The sequence below is a fragment of the Tachypleus tridentatus genome, chromosome 6, assembly GCF_004210375.1.
Source record: "Tachypleus tridentatus isolate NWPU-2018 chromosome 6, ASM421037v1, whole genome shotgun sequence".
NCBI lineage: Eukaryota > Metazoa > Arthropoda > Merostomata > Xiphosura > Limulidae > Tachypleus > Tachypleus tridentatus.
The window spans coordinates 19,488,947-19,514,843 of NC_134830.1; the positions used below are offsets into that span (position 1 = coordinate 19,488,947).

The following is a 25,897-nucleotide window of genomic DNA, read 5'->3' on the forward strand; positions in this document are numbered from 1 at the left end:
CAAAGCCGACTAAACAGTCTGTCTGTAATGAACATAGAATGTGATACAATTCGAAAGCTAAACTTTTTTTGAAGCCATTGACGAGTTTGATTATAATAAAGCCAGAAAAAGACAATTCTAACTTTATAGAGGTACACACGGGTTCTAATCAAGTGGTCTTCACGATCATTTATGAATGAAAAAAATGTGTTTGCACATATTTGTGGTTTGTATATATTGTTTCCAATGTTGAAAGGATATGTATATCATTAAAATATTCTGATATGTATAGGCTTAACATGATGATTTTGAGAGAAAAGTTGACTCAGTTCGATAGATATATTCCTGGCATGGCCAGGTGGTTTAGGCGTTCGATTCGTAATCTGAGGGTCGCAGGTTTGCATCCCGATCGCACCAAACATGCTCGCCCTTTCAGCCGTTGGGGCGTTATAATTTACGGTCAATCCCACTATTCGTTGGTAAAAGAGTAGCCCAAGAGTTGGCGGTGGGTGGTGATGACTAGCTACCTTCTCTCTTGTCTTACACTGCTTAGTTAGGGACGGCTAGCGCAGATAGCCCTCCAGTAGTTTTGCGCGAAATTCTAAACAAACAATTACTTTTGTAATATTTGGATTATATCATTGTCATATACATTTTTTAAAAAAATTATTTTTTTCGTCTGAGCAGCATCTGACAGTAATTGGCGTAATCAAAAATAAGTTGGAACTTTCTTAGAGATGGCAATGCACCAGATATCTAATTGATTATGTCTTCCATTTAAATTTTAAATAGAATGTCATTTTTCACTGCTAAAATAAACAGTAGTGACAACAGAAGATCATCAGTCATCGTGGATTTACGAGACTCTGAATTTTTCTAATACTCTTTTCACAGATGCAGTTAATACTGCCAGCACGTGAGGATGCTGTAGAGTAAGAGTAAGTTTGGATACCCGAAGAGCTGAATAACTAGAAAAAGTGGTTTGATAAAGTTGTTGCATCACTGCCTCTCCTGATGTGCTGTACCTTTAACATTTTGAAATTCATTTTCATTATCTACCTCAGGAGTACCTTCAATATCAACATGCAAAGTCTACTGACAACTTCTTGACAGACTCAATTTGCCTCTCGGATATCCTGCAGTTTCTTTGTCATTTCCACTACGTTCAAACAATAGTGTTGGTATATTCCATTGGTATCTCTTGTAATTAGCCATATTGCGGTCTTACGTACGTTAGTTGGAGTAAAACAAGACAGCTCTTGGATATAAGAGATATATTACCGTCATAAAATCATAAACTTCATTAATAATATTTGTGAAAACTATTTTGAATTTTTTTTCACCCATCAACGGTTCATTCCTGGCTAGTTCACCATCACGACTCTTAATTCTCTTGAGCTTCTCAATAAGAACTTGCGCTCAAATATCATGAAGGATTCCAAACTGTTTTGCATCATTTACAATAGTATACTGTGTATTATTTACATCTGCATCCATCTTAGTGAACTTAAGCTTACAATCTTTCAGCAGAGCTGCAGAACTCGCAATCCTAGTCCTATCATTTCATAAACTGCCGTCCGTATAAACACTGTCAGAACTATTCTCTCGTCTATCAGCCTAAGGGAAATCCAACTGCACTAGTAATTATATCACTATTATTCGCAGTTTTCAGTTCTTGTAAGAAATTCATAACGTTCTCAATTTTTAAAAGCACTGCCTCCTAGTGATGCTTCCTGACTGTTCAAATTGTTTCTCGTGTTTTTCCTTTTCTTCCAATTCACTTATGGCCACTCATGAAGACATACAACTCTTCTCGCAGACCAAGTGTATTTCACATATCTAAACAACAGGTGCCTACATAGTTAAGCACAAAGTTCAATCTGTGGGCATAACTCTACACATACAATGTTTGGCTACTTCCTTCCTAAATTAGTGCAGTTATACCTTTATATTTGCTTTGCATTGTTGTGTTAACTAATGTGTGCGTACTTGACATATTCGTTGCATGTTCAGTAATTTTATCATTACAAATTTGTCGAAATATTTTATTGTAGCACGCTTGAAAGACTAACAATACTCAAGACTTCCATCTTTCTCGTGTAATCGAATGCTATTTAACCTCTTCAACTACGTCAAACAACTGGTTTAAACGCCTGAATATCCCAAAGCTTTAAAGAAAGGCATAATTATTGGAGATTTCTTTTTAAAATGATCGCATTTGCGGTCAAAATATTAATACACGCTCTAATTTGTTTTTGTTTATTTCGCGCAAAGCTAGTCTAGAGCTATCTGCTCTAGCCGTCCCTAAGTTAGTAGTGAAAGACTAGAGGGAAGGCAGCTAGTCATCACTACCCACCGCCAACTCTTGGGATACTCTTTTACCAACGAATACTGGGATTGACCGTGACATTACAACGCTCAAACGGCTGAAAGGGCGAGCATGTTTGGTGCGAAGGGGATTTCAACCCCGATCCCTCGCATTACGAGTCGAACGCCTTAACCCACCTGGCCATGGTGGGCCTGAGCATATTGTAAATTTATATCTTCCCGTAGTACAACTATGACTAAGATGAATGGGAACAAAGAATGACTCCTGTGATTTCAATTATTTTATTTTTTTTATCCTATCTTTTTGTTATTTTAATCTACAACTCTGATAAAAAAATATTTGTTTATTGCAGGTAACAGTTAATTATTTCAACAACACAGTTCTTTCGGTAATAAGGTTTACTACTGAATATGTCAAAAGCACGCTGCAGAAATGCGTGTCATAGATTCAATTTGAATTTATTATCTTTACTATTTCGAGCTTTGTACCGCCAGTTGTGGTTTGTGTTTTAGAGCAACGCTACTGAAGAAACTGTAAAACGAAACGTTAAGCGTTCATTTAAAGAAAAACGATCTTGTGTTATAAGGTCGTATTAAAATTTCTTCTACACATCAATACGCAATTCAGAAATTATATTGTTGAATGTTGATTTTAATACAAACTATTTTTTATCGATAAAATTTGTCTACATCTGAATAATTGTACCAGTGACCGAAATGTGTTCCTGTTTTGTTTATAATTATTTCTTTCTGTAAAACCTATGATTCGCAAAAAAATATAAAACTATGTGTTATGTCCCTTGATATTTTCTGATAGAGAGAAAAACTATTACCTCTTTCTTTCTTTGTGAACCTGACGATGACCGAAATAAACACAATATAACCATAGAAAACACCAAATACTAAATGAAGAAACGTTGTTTGCTCCTTTACATAAAAAAAAAATCTCAACCCAAACCTTCCGTTTGTACATATATATTTCTCTACAAGTGGGTTTTCTCGTCATCACTGATCACGATTTTCACTAGGATTTTACGATTATGTCTATTGATTAATTTGTAAATACAGTACCAAAAAATAGTTATTTTTTCAATAAAGTGTACTATGTTTAATGTATAAAAATATCACAGTTTATATCAGCATAATCTGAACACATTTTCTTGTACAGTTACTTCCTAGAAAACTATATTATTTTCAAAATTTGCATTGTACATATATTTTTTCAATGACGTTTAATACTATAATTCATAATTAACAGTGCAAATAGCCGCTCGTAAAACGGTGTTTATGGCAGTTGAAATAAATAAAAATACTATTAGTTAGTTAGTTAATACTTAGTTTTCTACGCAAAATTTAATTTTTGAATTTCTTTTAAATCTTAAATCACGTTTTCTGTTTATCTGAATATGTCATTTAACATTATTCTTAAACAAAAATACAGATTGTTTATCACTGAACTAAAATTTGATTTGCTTTTTTCTTATAGCAAAGCCACATAGGATTATCTGGTGTGTCCACCGAGGGGAATCGAACACTGATTTTAGCGTTGTAAATCCGTAGACTTACCGCTGTTTCACCGTGGTACAGGTTTTGATTTAATAGTTCGTACTTTTTTCGCAATGGGTAAACATTTTCACGCTTTGGTTAATAAGAGTAAAATGTAGAAGTCGCGCCTAATGACTTTTGTTTAATATATTTACGGAAGTTAAACAAATAAATAATTTTCTACAATAAAATTGCCACGTCGTGAACAACAAAGTTTTCAATTTTGGTTTTTACATAGGTGAAAATTTAATATTTTTGATTTTCTTTCTACCTAATTTTAAAAAACGAAATCACTTCTTTATTCGAAACTAATTTAAACCTGGGTGTTAAGCTATACCCTGAGGTTGTGGTTTGGAGGAGTGTTGCATGCATGCTTATCTCGGGGGGACAGGTGTGCCTTTTTACCTATAATTTATTTTATCACCTTTGATTTTGTGACTTTATCAAACCTCGTTATTTTTTACAATAATCTACTATTCTATTTGTTGTGACTGAATATTTGTAGCTGCTATTGAGGGTATGAGGGCGTTTTCTCAAACTTAAACATTATGCGCGATCTGCAATGCGAATCCAAAATTTGGATCTGTTAAAGGTATATTACTAGTATATAAAGAATAAGATAAGTCTAACTAACCATCCTTAAGGGACACTTACTTAGGAGTAAAATTGAGTGAATGCCATACACATTTACTTTGCAACTTCAGTTTTCCAAAAAGTTTGACAGGAAACGAATAATAAAATGGGAGAGTTCCATTTCTGATACAGGGAACTTAGACTGTTATGCCATACAGCAAGCTCATTTCTCTTAGTAGTCAGGTTATTCGCTTTTCGTAACTCGTTCTTAAATAAGTGTCGTGTGTACGTTTCAATATATTTTGTTTGTGCGTTCTTTGACCAGTACAATACTTTTCTCACAGTGTTCTGTGTTTTTCATTTTCTGATCCTGTTTTTTTTTTCACCCATCGTTATGGCTGCTTTTAAAAGAAGAAAAGTGGACTCTGAGTGTCGTGAAGAATGTGGAGAAAAGTACTTCTTTGTGGAAACCAGAAAGCTACTTGTGTGATATGCACCGAAAGTGTTGCCGTTTTGAAAGAATACAATCTTCGGCGTCACTATGAAACAAAACATCTATCAACATATTTGAAATTTTTAGGAAAGTTCCGTTCTGAGAAATTTGAATCCATGATATGTGTTTTGAATTTCAAAAGAATCTCTTCACGAGAAAGTTTGCTGAAAATGAATCTGTTACTCGTACAAGTTACAAAATAGGCATAGAATGGCAGAGCGAGGAAAACCTTTTACTGACGGCAACTTCCTCAAAGAGTGTATGATGGAAGCAGCAAATGAGCTGTGTCCTGAAAAAGCCAATTTCTTTGAAAGTATCAGCCTTTCAGCAACTTCAGTTGTACGGAGAGCAGAAAAACTTGGAGAGAACATCTCATTACAGATACGCCAAAATGCTAGAAACATCCTGTGGTATTCTCTGGCACTGGATGAGTCTACTGATCTCTCGAGTACGTCACAACTTCTCGGGTTCATTCGTGGAGTTAAATTTGACTTTCTGATCACGGAAGGGTTGGCATCAGTTTGCAGCATGCACGGAAGAACAACTGTAGAAGAAATTTTCATAGAAGTGCATAAAACTTTGCAAGACTATAACCTTCAGTGGAATCATCTTAGAGGTGTAACAGTTGATGGAGGAAAAACATGGCTGGAGTAAAGAAGGGTCTGGTGGGGCTGATCAGGAAACAGTTGTTCATACACTGCATCATAATCAGCAAGCACTCTGTGGAAAAGACTTAGATATTTCTTGCGTACTGAAACCAGTCATTTCTGCAGTGAACTTTATTCGGGGTCATGCACTTAATCATCGCCAGTTCAAGGCATTTCTTGAAGAAATTGATTCGGATTTCTGTGACTTGCCTTATCACACGGCGATGAGGTGGCTCAGTTGCGGTAAAGTCTTGTATCGTTTTTATAAGCTGAGAAGAGAAATAAATATATTTCTTATCGAGAAATATAGAGCCGATCCACTTCTGTCGGATCCAACCTGGTTGTCAAAGTTGTCATTTTTGGTTGACATCACATCCCACATGAATGAACTGAACTTAAAATTTCAGGGGAAGAATAACCTTGTCTGTGATCTATATAGAATCATTAAAGGTTTTCGGAGAAAGCTATCATTGTTTGAAGCACATTTGGAAGGAGGAAACCTCTCTCATTTTCAGTGTTTCAATGAGTTTCATGCTGGAATCACAGAAGATGTCAACCTGGAGTTTCAGTAAAAGATTATTGGTGATTTAAATAAGATTTTCGGATCTCGACAGAATCAAAAGTGACATTCTCCTTTTTTAGTATCCTTTTGATTGTGTCATTGATGACGTGCCAGTGGAACTACTATTGGAGGTCATCGATTTGCAAGGAAATGATTTGTTGAAATCAAAACAAAGAGAGGGACAACTTATTGAATTTTACAGCTGCATATCTGAAGATGATTTTTCCAAAGCTGAAGCAGTTCGCATCTGGTATGGCATCAATGTTCGGAACAACTAATATCTGTGAACAAGTATTTTCAAAAATGAAGTATGTGAAATCGGTACATCGTTCAAGGTTGACTGATGAACATTTGAAAGCAATTCTGATGATTGGATGTAGCAATTCAAAACCGAACATTGAAGATATTTTGAAATCCAAACGTCAATTTCATAAATCTCACTAACGTTTTTGCGGCTTAGCGAAAATCAGATATGTACTCACTATGTGCGATGTGACAATTGTTTTTGCTAATGTCACCTTCTTTGATGACCTTTTGGTAAATAAAAATTTTAGTTGTATTTCTGTTTTTTTTATTATATGTGTGTATTGCATGCTACTCCCACATGAGTAATGTGGCATCCTAAACTTAGTGTTAAGTCTTTTACAGAGAACTTTCGTTCTAACTTATGAGTATTGAACATAATGATCATGTGGCCCGCGCTTCTCATTCCACAAGTAATCTGGCCCCTGTGAAAAAAGTTTGGTGACCCCTGAAATAGAATAAAGTATAATAAAAAAATGTTTATAATGGTATTAGTTAACATATATAAATGATCGAGTTTAACGATATTTTCTATTTGTTTGTAGTTAAGCACAAAGCTATACAATAGTCTATGTGGGCTCTGCATATCACGCGTAGCGCTATTCTAGTGTTAGAAGTCTGCCGACATACATACGACAAATTTTCTGAACCCGTTATGTACTTCAGGTAGTTTTGATGCGACTTCCAAGAATATGAAGAATATGTTACCTATTATTTTCTAGAATTTTACTTATGCTACTTTAGGAAACTTGAAGAATCACTGAAGATTATTCTACAGATTTATTTCTTTTAAGGTAAAACTGAAAATATTAAATATAATCTGGGAATTACTCAACGTTTTTTCGCGTAGATATGATTAGAACTCGCCAGGTTAACCTGAAGATGACCTAAGGAGGTCGAAACATTGTTATATACTTATTTTTAATTAAAGTTATAATACCCATACCAACCGTATGAAAACTTGAGAATGCACTTTTACTTCAAGTGGGTTTTTCATAATCACGAATAACAACTAGATGTCGTGTTTACTTTTTCTCTGTGCTAGGAAATGATGTCACTGCCAAAGTCGTTTTAATGTTTTAGAAGAATAAACATAAATGTTATAGACTAAGTCTTGATCCTGGTGTTGGAGATAATATATCATAGAAATTATGTTGTGCCATTTGGATTTTTTAGGAAGCTATCAGAATTACTGAATGCTTAATTTGTGTTTTATAAAAAGTAAACCGCATTGTAAAAAAGGTTTACATAAACTTATAAAAGCTACTTGAATATAAAACTGAGTTAATAAATCATTTTAATGTTAAAAGATTTATTTAAGTATATACCCTATACTTTTAGAAATGTTAGAGAAAAATGTTCATCAACAATGTTTAACATTTATAGAAACTGTTCTTTTAACACGGCTGAAAGTATACTACGACGTGATGAGTTTATGAAGAAATTTGAAGAAATAAAATCTGCTGTCGAGCTTTTAATTCTTTCCGAAAAAGAAAAAGAAATTTATGAAATTCACAAAGAGGCAGTGCAGGTGCAGTTTGCTCATAAAATTTAAATTGCAACGATAATAAATATCCGAATTTGTATTTCGTAAACTGTAATGCGAAGCATTTTTGTGTAGTTCAAGCTTAAAACAAAGGTCTATAAACGCTGAGCATATACTGTATGCTATATTATACATACCCTAACTTGAGAAAGACATTTTGTAAAATTTTTAATAGTACTTGGTTTCGTTGATATATATACACATGATCGTATACAGCAATTATTAATATTAACAGTAATTGAGGTAAGTATTCTTAGAGAATGTTAAGTACTGAATTTATAGTTATTTAACATGTACATGTTTCAAATTTATTTTTCTTTTGGACGAGTTGCTAGTGTAAATAGTTTGTTTCCTATTATTCTGAAATATAATAAATAAAATTATAAACCTTTATACCTGAAAATGGTTCTTTATAATGTCTGCAAATTTATTAAATTCCTTTCAGAACTATATTTTTACACTGGTAACCAGCACACTTTTGTTTATGATATTCAACATTGTGAAAATTTCAGTTTCTTAGTTAATGTTTATGAATATTTTGAAATTTTGTATAAGCAATCTGTATTTTACTTGATTTTTTTTGTCCTTATTACCATGAAGGAGTACTAACACTATTGACTTTTGTTTATTACTATAACACAGAGCGTAGAGTAATTTCTTTGCTGCAGCTATCTGTAACAGATCAAAAGTATTCTGTTGTGACCAGAGATTGAACTCCAGAGTCTTGTATTCACAGTTACATTCTTATAGAATGGTAGAATAAAGACTCAAATAGTTATTATTGGGTCAAGTAAATTAACTTTCAAGGTATAGAAATGTATAACCTTATGAAAAGGGATATGTATATACTACATGGTTAAAGTTTGTTTTGTAAGGATGTGAGATGTTAGATATAAACAGTTTGTTTTTTTCCAACTATAAAGATACTTGTTTAGGCTAAATTATTTACACAGAAATCTCCCGAATAATGCATTTCAGATCATTTACTTGATTTCTCAATATTATTGTAAATTGATGTATATTTCATCACACATTTGGTCTCTTATTTTGATTTAGCAAGAATAACCTTAATGTGAACTGACTTAAAACTGTAACTGTTCAAATGAAATGAGACATTTATTGTTGTCAGCTCATAATACTTAAATAGGAAGAATCGGGAATAAGTTGATAATCTTATTAGAAAAGGAAACAACCTAAATCAGAGTTAATCATATATTCCTTAAACCAAAAGAAATGTATACTTGTATAATTGAAACTCTAAACTGCAAAAAATTAATTTTTTGTATTCAGTTTACTTGTATCTAAAATACATTTTTTGTATGTGTAATACTGCTTGGAATTCATTAAGTTGTAGCAGAGCTTATAAACTTTTAATAATCCTGTGGAATGGTGTTTATAGTCAAATAATGAGGAGAATAGGTTTATTAAAATGATTTAGGATGATTTTTCTCTAACAGATGGGTCAAGGAACCAGTCAGAAAGTATACATTTTAAACTTCTTGTAATTATAAAGTGTGAGGTGGGGAAAACACTTTGGCCAAGTGATCATTGCATAATTTGATTTAATGTCTTATTAAATGTTGGGATAAAAAATATATTTTATTTCAAAATTTTAAAGCTAATTTGAGTCCATGAGATAAGATTTAGCATTACTTGTTTATGTTATTGAAATTGATATAGATGTAATTAATAAAGTTTGCTGATAATATTTAACTTTTGGGTATTTCATTGAGGTTGTGAAGTTACTGTAAAATGATTTGAATCAGTTGATAGGTTGTATGTATAGCTGATGAAATGGTCTGTATTTTGTTAAATCCAAGGTAATGTATGTTGATTAACATAATTTGGATCACATGTTTAATACTGATAAGAAACCATTCAATTAATATTACTGTAGAAAAGGACCATGAGATAATGGCAAATAAATCAGTCAAGCCACTGAGGGAGTGCTTTGTTGCTAGAGCTTATAAAATAATTAGGATATATTTATAGACATTGATGATAGGCCGAAAGAGATAATACTGTCTTTACAAAATATTTCTCTAAGGCTTCACCTGAAATGTTATTATACATTTTGGTCTTTTTATTTTCAAATATTATAAGATAGAAATAGACATATAAAAATGAGTCTATGATTTTTGTAATAATTTTTATTAATTTCCTTTTTTATCCAAAGTTTAAAGTAGGCAAAAGAAAATTTTGCATTAACAGCCATGAGATAAGATAGGCACATAAGTAGGATTATTATGTTGGAAGTTGAAAGCAAATCAACATCATGTGTTCTCGTCTTAAAATATATTAAATTTACCCTAGAATATGGGGGCTGTTACACAATGATTTGTATATATCACTAGGATTACAAAATATAAAATAACAGTACTATTAATATTTATTTGTATCTATATAGACATTTAGATCTTGACTACATCACATCCATTAAGCTTTATACTTTTCACTCAGTATTTGCATTTTTCTCTCCATACTGAAAAACAACAACTGTTGATTTGCATCTGGCTGTGCATGTGTATGTTTAACTGAACTATGTATCAGTATATGGGGATGGACAAAACCCCCTTAGAAAAAGTGGAAAATAGAACAAAAGCCCCTACTTTTTCTATTTCTTCTATTTTTCTGTATTGAAAGACCCTAGATAATCACTGTTTTGTCAGAGTAATCTTCCAACATGTTGCCTGATTGCATCAGGTCACATGATGTAACCATGTGACCTCACATCATTGCTTGGTTGAGCAAGTCAGGTGTATATAAAGCTGCCACATCTAATCTGAAGCATCAGTTCCACTTCAGCAGTGGTATTAGTGTGATTATTGCATGATCTCATGTTATTTGTCCTACAGGGCTTAATTCTAGAAGGTTTTTGTCTGGGGGTTTTCTGACCAAGGGGATTTTTTTCCTACACTTATCAGTACAGGAAGATCCCAACTTTATGTATATTAAATACAAAATGAATACAGCAGTTCCATACAATGAATATATCCTGCAAATATTGTTTTAAGGGCTAAATATATTTTATCAATAAAATATATACAGTCAGTATTATACAGTGCACACTCGAATATGCCCATATCATGTTTCATATCTGATTTTGTAAACAAACTCAAAAAATGTTACGTGATTAAAAAAGTTTCATCAGATCACTAATTTGAATAATCAAGTTATTATACTCTGCAAAGGATAGAGGGCGCTGAAGTAATTTAATTAAATCACAATAACAGTTTAACACACAATAACAAGCTACAAGGAAAATGATTGGGAAGTATTAATGTATTCTGGTTTTAGTTGTGTTTGTGGAAGTGGATATACTCTGTACCAAACTTAACTTCCTTTCTGCTGGGAAAGGCTGTTCTTTAAATAAGTATTTGTTAATTATCACAAGTTAATCAGGCTGTTCTTAGCACTTTTCTTTTGTTGTAAAATTTTAGTTGTATCACTTGTATTTCATATTTCTGAGAGTATAAATACCTTTGTTCCCAAAATACATATTAATTATTACTTAGCTTAATAATGATCTGTATGAATGTGTGTGATTCACACTGTACAACTTGTAACATTTTCTTGAAATAGAAGGGAAAACTCTCTTATACTGACCCCACCACTGGGTACTTGGTTATGACAGGGTTATACCACTTTGTTAGAGGATACTGCTGTGGTAATGGCTGCAGGCATGTAAGTAATCATATTTGTACACTTTTAATGTACAGGGTGGCCCGTAAGTCCCTAACCATCCATATGTTATCATGTTATATTCAGTTACGCATGTATTTTTTTTTCAGAGAAATATGACTGATTTAAGCTCATTTACACTTGAAAATGTCTCACAGAAAATGGCGTCGCATAATATTATGACAATGAGAATGAGGGACAGTACACAAATACACTGGATGCATAAGATATATGGATGGGTAGGGACTTATGGGCCACCCTGTAGATGTATTATAAAATTAAAATACATTGTTAAAAAAAATTCAGACTTGTAAACTAGAATGTGTAGTAATAAACTGCTTAAAGCATAAACATTAAATATTTGTTGAAAACCTAAAAGTATAATTAAACAAAGTAGACATTAACACTTAAGCTTGGCCCTCTATATACTGTAATCTGAAGTATACCTATGACATAGAAAATATTTGTTTCACTTTATTGTGAAAGGCCTGAACCAAAGAACATGTTATAAAATTATGTTTATGAAGCACTTGGTGATCTTAATATTCTCTTGGTAGTAATGTTGTTACTGGAATGTGATAGTCCAACATAATATGATGACATGTGGTGAACATAAAGTAATCATTAAGACAGAACAAAATAACAAAACATAATGATACAAAAGTATGGTGAACACATAAAGAAAAGCTCTAGTGAATACTGTGAACATAATTAAGTTTAATGTGGATATAATCATAGTGTATCATGTAGTATTTGACCAACTAGTTATCCTGAATTTATTTCCACCTCCTATGCAGCAGACAGATTCATAACTTGTGGTAACATCTGCACTTAAATGAAGTAATTTAAAATTTTAAATAAACTAAGATCTGAAAAAAGTTATATATTGTAAATACAACTCAGAATGAATCTATGAAATTTTTTTAACATTCTGTGATTTACTTTTGTCTCGATGAATCTCACGTAAATGTCGTATAGTGTGAGATGTGTGCAATTTGTTACTGATTGTATATTTTCTGTTATTTGTAATGGGTGGACCATATAACAAAAAAACAATTTGTGTTATGTTAATAGTTCTTGGTGTGCAGTGGGCTAACAACCTACTCACTTAAATACCTGTTGAAGAATCCGCAAGCGATTGTGGCCTTATGTTCCTTGATGGAATCTAATGGTGATAACTAACTAATAGTTCTTGGTGAATAAGTTATTGTACTTTACTAAATGTTTCATATAAAACACTTTGTAAATACAGTTTTTTTTCATCTTTTCAGAGTATTGATATTGCTTTAATTATTGCAATATATGAAATACATAACATATATGAGTACTTAAGTAGACTTGTGTTTTAATAGTCCTAAGTACCCGTATTAATTTGATACAAACATGTTTGTGAATGCCTTTCCTCCAACCTTATAAAAAAAGTACTCTATATTGTGTACAATAAAAAAAGTACAACTTGACAACAACTACACAATAAATATTTTATTAGAAACAGAGACTTGTTGAAGTATTCAAACCTACATTGGCCAAACCTACAGAAATTTGAAATTTAGGATCAAGGAACATAAATATGCAGTAGAAAAAGTTATAGTAAAGGATTTCAGCCTTAACAGAACATGTGGAGGGCACATCTCATGTTGTAGACTTGAGTAATGTTAAACTAATTAATTGGATAGAGTTGAAATTTAAATAATTAATATTCAGGAAAATATCTTCAGTAAGTGTTTACCACTTTTAATTAGTGATACATGTATCTTGTATATCTCAGTTTGTAATTACTCTTATCAGTCCTGATGTCTTCTGAACAAGAACTTTTATTTCCTTGTTAAACCACAAGATTACATGCAACATGAATAACAAAATAATAACAACCATTTGTTTTATACATGAATCTAGTATTTATACAACCCTCATAGAGAAGCTTTGTATCTTTTAATATAAGAATGACTTGCTATGCTAAAATTTGAATATATACTAGGTAGAAAGGGAGGAAACATCTTTAAGGAAAATAAAACTAACTGTACTAAACAAACAGGAGCATAACTAAAAATAAGAATGAAATTCCTCCCTTATAATAGGCAACTTTTTGTGGTGTTTCTATGGACGTGATGGTTTTCTATGCTGATGTGGCAGCATTTTCATTTTAGAAAATGTAAATAAAATAAATTAATTCTTTGCTGCTGAACATATCAGTTATAAGATTATAAACATTTCACATACAGTTGGCTAATAGAAACAAGTGACGGTACTGAAGATTGTACAAGGAATTAATTTTGAATGCAAAACATGTTCAAACTTTTTGACGATCATGGGTAACCTTCACTTGTCATAGTCGCAGATGACTCCTATGCAAAAGGTAATGAAATGGTTGGTTGGTTGGTCACTCCTTTTCTTTCTAAGTAATAACATACTGCTCAAACAGTGAAGCATTTTGTAAGCAGCCCAACAATAGAGTTAGAAGCCATAAAGCAAATTTTTTTTTTATGTGGACTGCTGAAAGTAATAAACTATCAATAGACAGCATCACCAACAAAATGCTTGTGACCCATTTTCATGGGTAGTAGTGCATAAAATTCAGAGTGGTTGACCACCTGATGGGTGGTGGAGAGTGAAACAACTGCATGATAAGACCATCTCATCTGGACATATGTGGAAAGCCATGAAGGGGTAAAGTTAAACAAGCAAACTGACATACTTGTCTGAGAAACCCCAGTTCAAATCTACAGAATACTGTTCTCTTCTGCACTAGAAATTAAGGTAAAAGTGGCAACCACAAAAGAAACTCATTAACATTTGGAAAGAATAAAACTGTTGGAAAACAAAGTACCATATGGGGTTGGTAGGATAAGAAAAAAAACAGTTTTCAGCCAGATAGATGCTGGTAACATCAGTGAAGAATGTTTCTTTCTTTGTTTTTGGTGGTCATTTTCCACATGAGGGGTCTATACCTGAAGGTGCAATACCTGAGAATGCCATCTTGTACTAAATTCAAAATATTTTTAAATACCTACATAGTATATTATTTTCAAAATTCTACATGTAGTACATGTTTCAGTCACAGAGAATGTTTAAAAAATGAAATATTTAGGATTCCACTGATACATCAGACCATAGATATTGGCCATTCAGAATATATATTGGTATATACATTTCTAGTCCTGATTTCTCCAAGCCAGTTCTCCAAGGCTGTGGTATTAACAAATAACTTTTCATTTTGTCTTCATCATTTGTGAGCTCAATGATTGTGTCTGAAAAATTCTTATAAAAAATTATATTTTGCTGAAATAGCAGAATTTTGTAGGTGCTCAAAAGATTTATTTCAGTGCAACTCTTTTTTTTTGAAAACACAATTTTGTTTTTTAAAGAAAATGCTTTTTTGTTATCAGTGAGGCTTCAAAATTATGAATTTGAAGGAAAACGTTTCAGACTAGATTTCATGTGCGAGATTCTCTTGTTACTTGGTATATGTTTTTTCTCAAGGACATTTGTTTCCCATATTTTCACAGTTAACTTTTCTGGGATCTGTAGAGAGAACATTGAAACAATGACACAGGCAACTTCTTTTTATCAACATACTAAAATTTCTTTTAACAAAACTTATTTTGATTGGAAATAAAAACAAGAGAACACTTATAATGAATGAAGTAGACTGCTTTAACATATTACAGTTTCAGCAAGCTAACAGGAAGCCCAGAATACATTCACAGATGTATATATCATATGAGGACAATATATTGTTTCTAATACTTTCACCCTGTTGACTCAACAGTAATTACAAAAATTTTATTTTTGACAGTGTCCATATAACCATGAGAGGGCACCACCACACATCAAAATCAGAAGAAAATTTAACTCTGCCTTCTATGTCAAAGTTAGTCCAAGAGAAGATGAAGATAAATGAGGACAACAAAGATGAAGGTGATGTTGAATCCATTAAATGAGTGGTATATGAAATATAAATTCAGTTAATAAGATATATGAAAGTAATACCAGTAATATTTATGCCCTGTAATACAAGGTGAATGTTGAACATGACTTAACATTATTTTTGTGGTTTGTTGTATGAACAGATTATGCAGAAGCTGACTTTTCAACTTTCTTTTGATGACAGAAGACTTCAAGCTCCTTTACTGTAATTCTAAGAGATCATTGTGTTTAACCAATATAAGCATGATTATAACAAGAAATGGAATAAATACTATATTCATAGTGGGCTTCTGTACCATCTTTTCTTTTATATATGTAAAAACGTCTGGTATGGGTAGAGAAAGCTCTATGTAGAGAAGGTCGAAATGTTGTTTGCTCCTTTACATATAACTTTCTCTACCCATACCAGCCGTTTTTACGTATATATATTTCTCTGAAAGTGGGTTTTCCTGTCATCACAGATTATCTTTCCTTTTGTTAAATTTATTTCAAGGTTTGTTCTCCTCATTATAAGCCAGTTTAATATTATTATATTTTAAATTGGTATCTATTATTTTTGATATCAAGGTGCAGTAGGGTATTATTAGATAAGGACCATCATTCAATCTGTTTGGCTCACCATGTTACTGTAATTTGTAATTTTGCTGAACAAATTGGTTATTAATTTTGTCTTGACTTCTCTATAAACAGTAACATTTTTGAGCTAGTTCAGTTCATCATGAATTCTCTCTTCATTAGACAAATGTTAAGATGCTCTAAATTAAAGTTTTTTTATATCTATGTTTGCATGCACTTAAAGTTTTGTATGTCTGTGTGAACTGAGTTTAATTTTTCATGAAGTTGTTTAATGTAGTTTTATCACCAGGAAGTAGTGAATATATCAAAGTATATTTAGAAAGTAGTTTTTTCCTTCAGTGCCTTGAAGAATTTATATTTGGTCATCCCTGAAAATGTCAGATGAAACAATAAAAAGCACAGTGTATTTACTTATACTCGGGGTGCAAATTTGTTTAAAAAAAAATCCATATTGAACTAGAAACATGAGTTGCTGACACATACTTTAACTACGTGTATAAATTTCTTTCTAACAATTGATGGGGTAATAATTTCAATGTAATCTTTCAGACAATGTGTTTAGGGCCATATTTATTGAGACTGATGAAGAAGCTCTTTATGTTGAAGGAAACCACGCAATTTTCATTTATTTGTTTTTTAACTCAGTAACAAACTAGATACATTATTGATGATAGTCTGTTCACTAAATGTTAAACCAAAGGATGGGTAACACTAAAGGCTGACTAACCCTGTATTACAGTCCAAAAAGTGCCCTTGCATGACCAGGTGGGTTAAGGTGTTCTGCTCGTAATCCGAGGGTTGTGGGTGTGAATCCCTGTCGCACCAAACATGCTCGTCCTTTCAGCTGTGGGGTGTTATAATGTGACAGTCAATCCCACCATTAATTGGTAAAAGAGTAGCCCAAGAATTGGTAGTGGGTGGTGATGCCTTCCCTTAAGTCTTACACTGCTAAATTAGGGACCTATGATATGTTAAGTCAACTAAGGTGTGGTATACATTGTAAAATTGTGTTATGCACTACATTTCTATTCCCTAAAATTTAGTTTTACAAGTTTAACTTACTAGTCTTACTTTAATATAATCTATGTTTGCAAAAGTTCTCACTGACTGAATTTGGTGGTAGTTACAAAATGTAGTTAATATGTAAATGTATAAGAAATAAAGCTAAAAGTTAAAGGCATATGAATAAACACACATCAGTTTCATTATTATTACAACATATATATACACTAAAGGAGAACAATAAGTTATTGTTTCTTGTTGGGTGATTTAAGCTAATTAAATGACCCTTTCAGGCATTTTACATCGGGCTGACTAAATTTATATGTTATAAGTGTACTAAAAACACTGATACTACTGTACTATATATGCAATTTGCATATCAAAAGCAATGATAGTTACATTCACTTAGTTACAAAAAGTTACTTTTAAGTACAACACAGATATTTTTATGTTTATGGGTATTTATATGGCTAAACTACGTCACTCAGAAGCATGAATTAATTTGAAATGCAATATTTTAAACATTTTCAATAGAATGTGAATAAACCTTTTGATAGCATAAAAAAGCATAGAATACAAGAAACAGTTTAAACAAGACTATAAGAGCATAAACAAATTTGTATATTTTATATTTTTATGAATTTGTGTTTTCCACTTAAGGGCCACCATAAGATTTTTTTACCTGTATGCTTGATTGTGAACTTAACTCAAAATTCTCATGTCTTAACAAGATACCTTACTGTAAGAAAGAAAATATGCTTATACAATAAACCTGCTTTTGATGTAAACAGACATGCAGAAGAAAATAAAAGTCTAATTCTCAAGTATCAAGGGTATGCTTGCTTTGAGAAGTTAGTTATTCTTGTGTATAATGTAGTGAGGATACTACTGGTAACAACTTTGTTGTATTACTTATGGCAAGTGGCACTGTTCTTCTTGAGAATGTCTGAACGAAGCCCAAGTATATGCTCAATGCAGTAATTCACTGGAACGTGTTTATTTTAAATGCACGCCAAGTCAAGACTGGGATTTATTACTACCCTTTAGCACTGTCTCCTATATCTAAATATATATTCAAAATTCTAGGCTTTTCCGAATGTTTGCAGTTATTATATATTTCGTGAAGACTGAAATAAAGCGTATCTTGGAAGTTGTTCAGTAACACGTATAACACCAATATACGGGAATAAATAAACAAGTAAAGCATTATACAGGCTGCTGTGTGCTAGCCCCAATGGCACAGCGGCATGTTTGTACATTCATATCACTAGAAATTGAGTTTCGATACCCGTAATGGGAAGAGCAGAGATAGTACATTTGTAGTTTTGTGCATAATTCCAAGCAATCAATCCTTCCTATAACAACAGTAACGTGAAAATGAAACCATTAAACGCCCCCAAAAAGTAACTTGACACCTAATTAAAATTATTACAACATACTAGGACGATACAGATGGTTTGATAATTTGCGTGGAGTTGAAAATTAAAAGAATAACAAAATTTAATAAAACAAAAATAATTTTGAAAGCTACAGATATATTACGGATGTAATTGTCTGAAAGAATAGTCAAAAGTCCTTTACAAACACTATTTCGTGTTTATCTGGTGTTTGCATTTGCCGAGAAGTAATCCGAAAAGCTTTATTTGTAATTTTATGTGACGTAGGAGAAATGTTTCATTGGTGTAAAGCCATTTTGGGCTGTATTTTGAAATATGATTCTAGATAATGTACGATCTGCTATAGTAATTTTATGTTCTTCTGATAGATGGCGCTACTTCTGTAACAATTCCTTGGAAGATTGTTGTGAAGTTCAAAGTCGTAACAGATATCAAAACCTGATTTTCAATGGTATAAATCTACAGAGCTGTCACTGAGCTACTGAAGACTTATTGGTTGAAAAATATTCAGTTAAAGTTTCAAATGAGGATATTTCAGATGATTTATTTTTCGCTTATTCTTAATTTTTTGTCCACTGAAAAAAATTATTTTCTTCCAGCTAAATATCATATACTTCGGATTTTAGGTTTAATATTTTATTAGAGAACGATACATTAATATTTATGAAAAACTCAGCATAAAAATAACCCAATCGTACACAAGTGTTTTCACTTTCCAATCTGTAAAGCAAGAAATAAAAATCTGAAACAAAAGATTAACTGTGGCAACTATTAGAATAATTATTAACAAGAACTGATGAATAAGAGTAATTACGAAAAGTACTGCTGTTAGTTAAAAAGTTGTTTTATTTTGTGTATACAACGGGTTAAACTTGTTAGGTTGAAACTATTTACCCTTGTCACATCGTTACAGTCTGTGTTGCCTTATCTAATCGTGCTTTATCTGAAGACATTGAATTATAGTAAAAGTCCTGAAGGGTACTTTCAATTAGAAAAGGCTCTTTCGTAAGGCCATCATGGCCACAAGGTCCCACTCTTTATAGGTCTCCATAATTCATCTAGTGCAGAAGGACAATAGTTTCTCATTACTCGTTTCAGTACTTTGATTGCGCAAAGCTCATAGGCTACTTGGGCGATTTGTCTTTATATATAATAGCCTAGATAACCGTTTCTTTCACTAGCTGCTTCAGGTATATAAAGTTTGATCGAAAACAATAACTAGAAGCCTTATCTTGGTGAATCCACACTCTTTTGGCTTTATTCCTAGACTCCACACTTTGCTCACCCCTGCTAAGGTACGACTTATTGTAGGTTTATTTCTGAATATCCCTGAGCACCTAAGTTAATCCACATTTCTTTATCTTCAAATACCCTTAATTACAAGGTTAATTTCTATTTTATAAATCCTCAACCTGAATATATTTTGGAAATCTTAGTCTATAAGGATTTTCCGTGGAAAATTCAAACCCTTCTTTTCAAAAAGCGATCAAATTTGGGTGGCATCACACTGCTAACAAAACACCAAATAAGGTTAAAATATAATTATAATAGATTTTGTTTCACCACAGCTTTATATAGACTTTGGTTGTCATGTGACTTGATTATTTGCATAGTCAAAATCGTTTAATACAACGCACTTAATCCTGTGTATGTAAAATACAATATTAAATCACTTTAAGAAATATTTTACAAGAAATACAAAATGAAGCTTATGCATTGCATCCCAACAAAATGTTACGAGGATATGAATCAAAATGATCCACTAATTTTTCTGCCTTTAATCATGTGCTTCCATAAGCATAAACCATGTGCAGCAATATTTCTGCGCTGTTTCTGTCTATGTATATATATATTACACGTCACCTGAGGTGTATCATTTTAATGGGGTGCACTATGTATAAGATACGCATTCAACAGTTTGATACATAGTTAAATTAACTACTAATGAACTAAAAGTATGACAGTTTGAGATACCCAAACGTGTGATTGCTCAAACTTCAAATAGCTGACTCGTTCACTACCTGTGTTATGTACGTGTTGCACTAGTTTGAATGGATTTATTTTGTTGCCTGTTGCAACACTTGGAACGAAGATCTTGTCAAATAAATTAGTTGAAACCACTTGGTAAAATACTCAGGAAGTCTCAGTAATAATGTGTGGAAGTAACTACAATGTGAGTAGTATTTTTGGTTAACTTTTTGTGTGAATCTTACATTTTAAAAAACAAAGTCAAAGATCCACAAGCAATTTGATGCATATCTAGTTGGTAAAAGGTGTTTAAATATCTGATAGGAGTCTATGCTCATCGGTACTTGTAGGGTCAATAAAAATCAAATGTTACAAAATAAAAGTTGAAAAAATTAAAGTACATCCTTTTGTAATTTACGCTCGTTCAGACTTGTGCTTTTTAATATTATTTACAATAAATCAAGCCCGGCATGGCCAGGTGATTAAGACACTCAACTCGTAATCTGAGGGTAGTGGGTTCGAATTCCTGTCACACCAAACATGCTCGTCCTTTCAGCCGTGGGGGCGTTATAAAGTACCGGTCAATCCCACTATTCGTTGGTAAAAGAGTAGCCCAAGAGTTGGCGGTGGGTGGTGATGACTAGCTGCCTTCCCTCTGTTTCTACACTGCTAAATTAGGGACGGCTAGCGCGGATAGCCCTCGTGCAGCTTTGCACGAAATTAAAAACAAACAAACACCTTGATTACCCACAGATCTTCTGTTGTACTAAAATATTGTATATTTAAAAATGATATTTCGTTTCACTGATGTAATTTGTGTAAAAGTCGTAGATAAACTATGAAAAATGTCGATTGTGCTGTCGGCTTTTCCTCCGCTTATCCTGGCAGACTGACAAGAAATCTTTGGGTATAGGCCTTGCGGAAGCTGTCCGTTCACACACATACACACATGGAAAAATGGTTTTCGTTTCGCTTTCTCACCTGTTATTTTTTATGTAGTTCATTTACAGAAATATTAACCTTAGCTACTTTTCTTACTCTGAAGCTTACTGTAACAAAGGAATGAAAGTATCTTCATATGATAAGTAACGAAACACTTTCCAAATAAGGGAGTAAATTTAGGGATAGATAATATCAATTCTTCAAAAACAAGATAATAGAGATGATGAAAATGCCATCCTGCCATCTCCGTTGTCCTGTTTGCATTGTTTATGAAGGATTTATATTGGCCATCCATACATTTACTTCCTTTTTTTAAAAGTCTTTCTTTACTTGGTTTTCTTAAAGCAGTGTTTCAATGGACAAAGGATGATAGCACTTAGGATCAAGCAGTGTTTCAATGGACAAAGGATGATAGCACTTAGGATCAAGCTGTGTTTCAATGGACAAAGGATGATAGCACTTAGGATCAAGCAGTGTTTCAATGGACAAAGGATGATAGCACTTAGGATCAAGCAGTGTTTCAATGGACAAAGGATGATAGCACTTAGGATCAAGCAGTGTTTCAATGGACAAAGGATGATAGCACTTAGGATCAAGCTCTAAATACAAGAAAGTTTCAACTGTATTTGTTGTTTACCTGTTGTTATCTGGTAATTCCTGTTTCACCTTGTACGTAAGCTTTTTAAACAAGCAAAAAACTTCTGTAAATAAGCTAACTAACTTGAAGGGGTAGTGATAGCATCGTTTATATAAGAATTATGATTTTCTAAATTAGTACTTGTTATCAGTAATACTTATAAAAGTGGATCCTCCGTTTGAAACTCATTTTACCTCAGTGAAATTGGTTGACACGATCGTCTGGGTTTTTTTTAGTTACCATGTAATAAAGCAGAAGAAAGAAGGACAAGAAATTCAAACTTTTTGCTATAATATTAACAGACATTACCAGAACTTTTGACTCAGAGCGTATACATGGTTATAAAATGAAACACTATATTGCATTATGAAGTTCTGTCGAACAGCTGTTGAGATATTTAAAATACCATAAAGACGAACAATCCGGACCATTTTTACATAGGCAGTTCTTTCACCCTTTTAATTATTCAAGGCTTAGTTGATTACAGCTAACCTTATTGTCTGTATCTAAAATGTGTGCTTAAGTGTAGATACCAGTGTGGAAAGGATATACTCTTCCGATGGTTTAACCCTAAAAATTAAGGACTTGGCTCTTCAAGTTGATACAGATAACTCATTGTGTGTGCTTAAACGAACAAGCTTCATCTGTTAAAACCGTACTTAAATACGGATATAGAATTATAAACTCGGCTGATCGTATTAAAAAGTAGTTAAGCGTTTCTTGCTATTGAAAAGTTGAAATAATCTTTCTGCAATTATAATTTAAAATTGATCGTTCCCGACTGAAATTTGACAAGCTTTATAAAAATTTAATAGAACATAGAATGAATTTCGTGTTCTATATATATGAATTAATTTTTTTATATTTTCCGTCAGTGCCCAGAGTTAACAAAATTTAAGCAACAAAAAAGAAAGTATATTAATGTTGGTTCATTACGTGATCGACATGTATGTTTTTGGAGACCTAAGGGAGAGATTTTCTCTTCCATGTTGTTCTTTATGCAACCTACTTACTAACCTTTGGTCACAATTTCAGCTGTCGTCTTCGGATTTACAACGCTAATATCAGGGGTTCGATTCCCTTCGTTGGACTCAGCAGATAACTCAATGTGGCTTTGCTGTAAGAAAACACACGCACACACAGATGATAATTTAAGAACAGCACAGTCAAAATTTTAACTTTTGACCTAAGGATTCATTTTACAATGAATTACTTCTGTGGTATATCTTTTAAAAGAGGTAGATAAAGTAATGAAAGATGTTAAAACAAGGAGAACTTACGTAATTGGTCTGTTTGATTTTGAATTTTGCGCAAAGTTACACGAGGGCTAACTGTCCCTAATTTAGCAATGTAAGACTGGAAGGAGAGCTACTAGTCATCACCTTGGCGGCGGGTGGTGACTGTTCGACTGGTAATCTGAGGGGCGCGGGTTCGAATCCCCATCGCACCAAACATGCTCGCTCTTTCAGCCGTGGGGGCGTTATAATGTGACCGTCAGTCCCACTATTCGTTGGTAAAAGAGTTGGCGGTGGGTGGTGATGACTAGCGATCTTCCCTCTAGTCTTACACTGCTAAATTAAGGACGGCTAGCGCAGATAGCCCTCGTGTAGCTTTGCGCGAAATTCCAAAACAAACAAACCAACGTTATAGCATTGGATAAAACCCATTTTCAACCATTATTCTTTCTCATGGGACTGCTACTTATACTTACTCGTCATCTCGCTATTACTCCTAGGTGTAATTCAGATGAAATGAAACTTGCTAATTTTGAAGTGATAACTAGAGAAAAGGCAGGTAGTCAACACCACTCACCGCCAACTCTGGGGCTATTTTTTTTTTTTGAATGCGAATGGTGCAATATATCGTAATCTTATATCGTCCACTCAACAGAAAGGGAGAGAATGTTGAGGGACAAGATTCAAACCCTCGATCCACAAAATACGAGTTGAATGATTCAACTACCAGCCTAAGTCAGGCTTATCTCAATAAAGATAACTTAAACTACAAGTATTTTGTAACCACAATATTCTCATCATAATGGTGAATATTTATTTTCTTATATCAAGAATTGTAACATTTTTATTCATAAAATCTCTTCTCCGTATATTCACATATAAAGTCTATAACGTGTGCTTTATAGGACTAATATTTTCTTTCTCAAATATATGTTTTCGAAGCACTGACAGTGTTCATCATACTTTCTTCTTTCGAGAATTCACATACATTTATTGTCTTTTCTCCAGTTTCATTATTAAAGACTTGAAGGGATCATGGAGGGATTGTTCTTCCTAATGTCTTTATCCACGTGTTACTCGTATCCATTCTTAATAAAGTTTTTATTGAAAACACAGAATTGTGCTTATTAATATCATTTATGTTATCGATAATGCCATAAATATTACTATACCAATAAAATATTATTTTCAATTCCCAATTAAAACTAATTTTATATTAAAGGTGAATATTGTTTTCAAACGTTTAATTAATAATGAATGAAAAACAAAAATTTCACAAACCAGTAAATGACTAATTCAAAGATCCTTCATAAAAATTTTGAATAGTGGTTATAATTCTAACACTACGGATTTTGTACGCGTTGTTATGCGTGAGTGTGTGGGTGTATTTTCTTATAACAAACCCATATTGGGGTGTTTGCTAAGTCCATCGAGAGGAATGCTCAGACCGGAAACTCACATTACAGACTATTTGCTCTGGACCCATTTGGGTATCGAAATCCGATTTTTAACTTTGTAAGCCTACGAACTTACTGTTGAGTCATTGAGGAGGGAGAAACACTACCCTGGATGAATAAGCCTACGAACTTATTGTTGACCTATTGAGGGGGAGACACTACCCTGGATGAATGAGCCTACGAACTTACTGTTGAGCTATTGAGGGGAGACACTACCCTGGGTGAATAAGCCTACGAACTTATTGTTGAGTCATTGAGGTGGGGAGACACTACCCTGGATGGAATATAATCGCATCAGTGCTTCCAACAGTAAGCAACAGCAATATCAAAGAGCCTATAATGAAATCAACGCATTTCATCTGTGAACGACTAAAGTGAATTTAGTTTTTTTACTGGCATATAAATGCAACTATTATTTCCCCTGGTTCGGTTGATAATAATGTTGGACTGAATACTCGTATCCGAGCCAATATTTTTGTTAATTATAATATTTGTAAACCTACTTTTGTTACCTCTATTATCTGCAATAACAAGAACTGTGGATGTTTTTGACAGTAATGTTAGAACTGCCGATAGGATGTTAATAGAAAAAAACTTACGATAAAGGTCCTCCGCTGGTACAGTGGTGAGCCTACGGATTTACAACGCTAAAGTCAAGTGCTCGATTCCCCTCGGTGGACTCAGCAGATAGTCCGATGTGGCCTTCCTATAAGAAAACAAACAAACTTACAATAAACATAGCATATGAAAGTAGGACAGTATAGAAGAGTCATTTTTATTTAGATAAACGTTATTTGGTACAGCCAGCAGGTTGCTTTTACTTGTTTACCTTATTAAAACCTATATCCAGTAGAACCGGTTACTCTTTAGCTCCAGACTACCTGTCTTCAGCCTTCTTCGTGTAATATCAGTTGGGTTTCATTCCATTTTCATTCTATAAAACAGTAATTCATTCTTTCATGGTAAGTTCTCAATTTCAACGCTCTTTATACTGTTTATTTACTTTGTGATATTAAAGAAATCACGTGGAAGGAAACATTATAATTACAATTTTGTCTTACCGTATAAGAGTATATCTTCTCTAACCCCCTCTAGAGGG

At 33.0% G+C, this 25,897-nt stretch overlaps 1 protein-coding gene across 11 annotated transcripts; it reads left to right on the forward strand.

Annotated features, from left to right (window-relative positions):
• The first annotated feature begins 7,067 nt into the window (after positions 1–7,067).
• LOC143252044 (uncharacterized protein C1orf53-like) lies at positions 7,068–19,323 on the forward strand. 11 transcript variants are annotated; one of them, XM_076503610.1, is made up of 5 exons: positions 7,383–7,414; positions 7,817–7,961; positions 11,559–11,660; positions 15,454–15,575; positions 15,728–17,986. In XM_076503610.1, exons 1-4 carry the CDS (start codon positions 7,398–7,400, stop codon positions 15,556–15,558), a joined length of 369 nt encoding a protein of 122 aa, XP_076359725.1. In that variant the 5' UTR covers positions 7,383–7,397; the 3' UTR covers positions 15,559–15,575; positions 15,728–17,986. The 11 variants fall into 11 exon arrangements, with proteins under 11 accessions (XP_076359734.1, XP_076359731.1, XP_076359725.1 ...); XM_076503614.1 differs by lacking the exons at positions 7,383–7,414; positions 15,728–17,986 and adding exons at positions 7,439–7,651; positions 18,928–19,318; XM_076503611.1 differs by lacking the exon at positions 7,383–7,414 and adding an exon at positions 7,441–7,672.
• The last annotated feature ends 6,574 nt before the right edge of the window (positions 19,324–25,897 follow it).